General features: G+C 46.5%; 1 protein-coding gene across 1 annotated transcript; it reads right to left on the bottom strand.

Moving 5' to 3' along the window:
• Window positions 1–545: 545 nt before the first annotated feature.
• Window positions 546–3,218, bottom strand: LOC137652702 (uncharacterized). Its single transcript, XM_068386104.1, has 2 exons — window positions 2,817–3,218; window positions 546–1,205 (listed from the first exon to the last, which is right to left on the bottom strand). Exons 1-2 carry the CDS (start codon window positions 3,216–3,218, stop codon window positions 546–548), a joined length of 1,062 nt encoding a protein of 353 aa, XP_068242205.1.
• Between the last annotated feature and the right edge of the window lie 1,439 nt (window positions 3,219–4,657).

Below are 4,657 nucleotides of genomic sequence, written 5' to 3'. Positions count from 1 at the left end.
ATATTTTCTTAATCTGCTTTCTATCAATTGTGTGTACAGATTCTTTGGCACAAGTAATTAAGATATGATTATATCCTGTCTGGCAAACTTCTTAAGATGGACATCTCGTGTAATTTTGATAAGAAAGATACCCTGAAAGTTACCAATAGCACTTCGATAAGGATAGAAAAATAAACTGAAATATGAAATTTACAGAAAAATAAAACACAGGAAAGTACAATTTCGCACCGGGCATAAACTTGAAAATAAATTGGTGTACTGTTAGATAAAGCATTGAAAAACTTATAGCTGTATGCAACCTTACCATCCCAGTGAGCTAAGGAGGGTAGGTTTATGGAGCTTATGGGGTCAGTCTCTAGGCCATTGCTAGGATCAGTCTCTAGGCCATTGCTAGGATCAGTCTCTAGGCCATTGCCAGGGTCAGTCTATAGGCCATTGCCAGGATCAGTCTCTAGAACATTGCTAGGGTCAGTCTCTAGGCCATTGTTAGGATCAGTCTGTAGGACATTGCCAGGGTCAGTCTCTAGGCCATTGCCAGGGTCAGTCTAATGGCCAGTCTTTAGGCCATTGCCAGGGTCATTCTCTAGTCCATTGCCAGGGTCAGTCTTTAGGCCATTGCTAGGGCCAGTCTCTAGGCCATTGCCAGGGTCAGTCTGTAGGCCATTGACAGGGTCAGTCTGTAGGCCATTTCCAGGGTCAGTCTTTAGGCCATTGCTAGGGTCAGTCTCTAGGCCATTGCCAGGGTCAGTCTTTAGGCCATTGTTAGGGTCAGTCTCCAGGCCATTGCCAGGGTTAGTCTCTAGGCCATTGCTAGGGTCAGTCTCTAGGCCATTACCAGGATCAGTCTCTAGGCCATTGCCAGGGTCTGTCTCTAGGCCATTGCTAGGGTCAGTCTGTAGCCTATTGCCTGGGTCAGTCTGTAGGCCATTGCCAGGGTCAGTCTGTAGGCCATTGCCAGGGTCAGTCTCTAGGCCATTGCTAGGGTCAGTCTCTAGGCCATTGCCAGGGTCAGTCTTTAGGCCATTGTTAGGGTCAGTCTCTAGGCCATTGCCAGGGTCAGTCTCTAGGCCATTACCAGGATCAGTCTTTAGGCCATTGCCAGGGTCAGTCTCTAGGCCATTGCTAGGGTCTGTCTCTAGGCCATTGCTAGGGTCAGTCTGTAGCCCATTGCCCGGGTCAGTCTCTAGGCCATTGCCAGGGTCAGTCTGTGCCATTCATGAACAACCTTTAACCTCTTAAATATAGCCTTAGAAGTTTTGCTATTGCCCTTTCAGATGAGGGACTAAATGTCAAATGCCAAGTTGAAAGAGAGGCTTGTGTAGACCTCTGAACTCTTCGAAATCAATATAGATGTCATTCAGTGGATGGGCGAATAATACTATCCGTAGAATGGTCTATTAAACCCAAAAGGTTTCCGTTTCTTTGATTTCTTGTCTTTCATTTTAGTTCTCGATAGATAAATCTCATTTGTGTGTCTGGATCTCAGGGTTTCGTGATTGAATAGTGATTGATATCGGGTACACCGATCTTTGCATTTCGTTCTTGAGGTTTCTTGTCTATTTGGTTTTGTTTTATTGTTATTGTAATGTCATTACTGTTCTTATATATTTTATTTCAATTAATTACTTTTCTTGTAGTTTATACCCTTTTTTTCCTTTCCTTACTTGTCTATTTTCCCTGCTGGAGCCTATGGGCTTATGGTGCCCTGCTTTTCCAACTATGTTTCTAGCTTAGAAAGTAATAATAATAATAATAATAATAATGATATAAGTTCGTGGTATGTAAACGCATATATATATATATATATATATATATATATATATATATATATATATATATATATATATATATATATATATATATGGTTTCCTCTTAAAGGGTTGTGCTCCAGAATGTGCATCCTTTCCTCTTTTTAGTGCTTTGGCTGATTCATACTTGAATATTGCATAATACTTTGCAATCCAAACTAATTATTTTTTTCTCTCTCCACTTTCATAGAGATTTGCCATAATTTATTCTTTTCTCAAAGAATTGTGTTTATCGATAAATTGAGTATGTTGGTAAATTCACCGGCTCCCATGAATATATGTATGTATGCATATATATATATATATATATATATATATATATATATATATATATATATATATATATATATATGTATATATATATGTATATATATATATATATATATATATATATATATATATATATATATATATATATATATGTATATATATATATATACATATATGGTTTCCTCTTAAAAGGTTGTACTCCAGAATGTGCATCCTTTCCTCTTTTTAAGGAAGTAATTTAGGATCAGATATTTAACCCATTCATGAAATGCTTCATCAGTCAACTAATTATCAGGTATTTATACTACAATAAAATTAGGACGGAAGCCAGGACCACCCCTTAGGAGGTTTTCTGCTAACTTTTTTCAAGTCACATTTTCTGATAACCTATGTCTTGGGCTATGTCAAGAACATAGCTACTACTTCCAATTCGGGGCCATTCTCACATAGGGGGCCAAAACCACCCATTTCGCATTACAATCAACTCCGCCTCATATAAATATACATTGTCTTATATGGGCGGTCAAAAATATTCAGACCTACATGAAATTTAGCAGGGACTATTTCAATATAACAAGAAACATGTAAAAGGCAAAAATTACAATATTATGATTTATATTTTGAAAGTGATATAAAGTGTACACAAAGCCGTGCGGTGCCAGGGGAAACGAAAGGGCTCTGTCGTGCCAGTGGGAACGTTGGAGCCCTGCCGTTCTAGCGGGAATGGGGGAGCCATACCAAGCCAGCCCTAATGGAGAGCCTTGCCATGCCAGCGTTAACGGGAGAGTTGGGGCGTGCCAGCCGTAACGGGGGAGCCTCACTGCGCAACGGGAACAGGGGACTGCGCTGTACCAGAGGCATTGGGGAGCCGCGTTGTAGCATTGGGAATAGGGGAGCCCTGCTGTTCCAGCGGAAACGGCAGAGCACTGCCGTGCCAGCGGAAATGGGGGAACCCTGCCATGCCAGCGGCGTGCTAGCGGGAATGGAGGAGCCGTGCCATGCCAGCGGGAACGGAGGAGCTGTGCCGTGCCAGTGGGAATGGGTGAAACGCGCAGCATTAGCGGGAACGAGGGAGCCGCGCAGTGTCAGATAGGACAGGGAAGCCCTGCCGTTCCAGCAGGAACGGGGGAGCTGTACCATGCTAACAGGAGCGAGGGAGCTGTACTGTGCCAGCAGGAACGGGTGGGCCCCGCCATGTTAGTAGGAGCGGGGTAGCTGTGCCATGCTAGCGGGAGCAGGGGAGCTGTGCCATGCCAGCAGGAACGAGGGAGCTGTGCCATGCCAGTAGGAACGAGGGAGCCGTGCTATGCCAGCAGCAATGAGGAGCCGTGCCATTCCATCAGGAACCGGTGGGCCCCGCCATGCTAGCGGGAGCGTGGGATCCTCACCTTGCCAGCGGGAGCGTGGGACCCCTGCCCTGCTAGCGAGAGCGGAGGGACCCCCCGCCTTGCCAGCGGGAGTGGGGGACCCTGCCATGCCGGTGAGAATGGGGCATCCTGCTGTGCCAGGAGGAACGGTGAAGCCACGCTGTGCCAGTGGGAGCCCTTCCGTTCTAGCGGGAACGGGAAAGTCCCGCCGTTCTAGCGGGAACGGGGAAGTCCCGCCATTCTAGCGTGCACGGGAAAGTCTCGCCGTTCTAGTGGGCACGGGGAATCCCCGCCTTGCCGGGCCAGCGGAAACGGGGGAACCCCACCGTACTAGAGGGAACGGAGGAGCCCCGCTGGGCCAGCAGGAACGGGGAAGCTCTGCCATCCCAGCGGGAACCGGGAGGCCCTGCCATCCCAGCGTGAATGGGGGATCCCCGCCGTCCCAGCGGGAATGGGGAAGCCCCGCCATCCCAGCGGGAACGGGGAAGCCCCGCCATCCCAGCGGGAACGGGGGAGCCCCGCCGCGCCAGCAGGAACAGGGAAGCCTTTCCACCCCAGGGGGAAGGGCGGAGCCCCACCGGGCTAACAGGAAGCGGGGAGTCCCGCCGGGCCAACAATATAGAGTTCCTGTAGCTAGCTTATTTTTAATTTCTTACACATGAAGGCCTTTTGGAAATTGCTAACAGGCTCCAGGATCCAAGATAGGCTTCAAAACTCAATCAACTCCAGCGCACACCGCCTTGAGTGTGAGACAGTTTCTGACCAAGAATGGCATGACCCTACTTACCCACCCTCCCTATTCACCCGATCTTGCTTCCTGTGACTTTTTTTTTGTTCCCCCGAATGAAGAAAGTCCTCAAAGGAAAACGTTTTGCAGACGTCGAAGAGGTTAAGAAGAAAACGACGGAGTCATTAAAAAAAATAACTTCACAAGAGTTCCAGAACTGCTTTCAACAGTGGAAAACACGTCTGGACCGGTGCATTGCTTCAATTGGAGAGTACTTTGAAGGTGATAAGACTATAAACATGTAACAATAGCTGAATAAAATTCTATGACACAATTCTGGTCACCTTTGGGTCCCCCCTCGTAGGTGTCAATCTAAATCCTCATCACGAGGAGAGGCAATTTGAGATACAAGAGATCTCTTACAGTAGTTATATAAAGGATATTCTAATTGCGAAGGGATCTCTGGTTCAATTGGGGTCTGTTGT

Source organism: Palaemon carinicauda, chromosome 14 (genome assembly GCF_036898095.1).
Source record: "Palaemon carinicauda isolate YSFRI2023 chromosome 14, ASM3689809v2, whole genome shotgun sequence".
Classification (NCBI taxonomy): Eukaryota; Metazoa; Arthropoda; class Malacostraca; order Decapoda; family Palaemonidae; genus Palaemon; species Palaemon carinicauda.
This window is presented reverse-complemented; position numbering and strand designations above follow the sequence as displayed.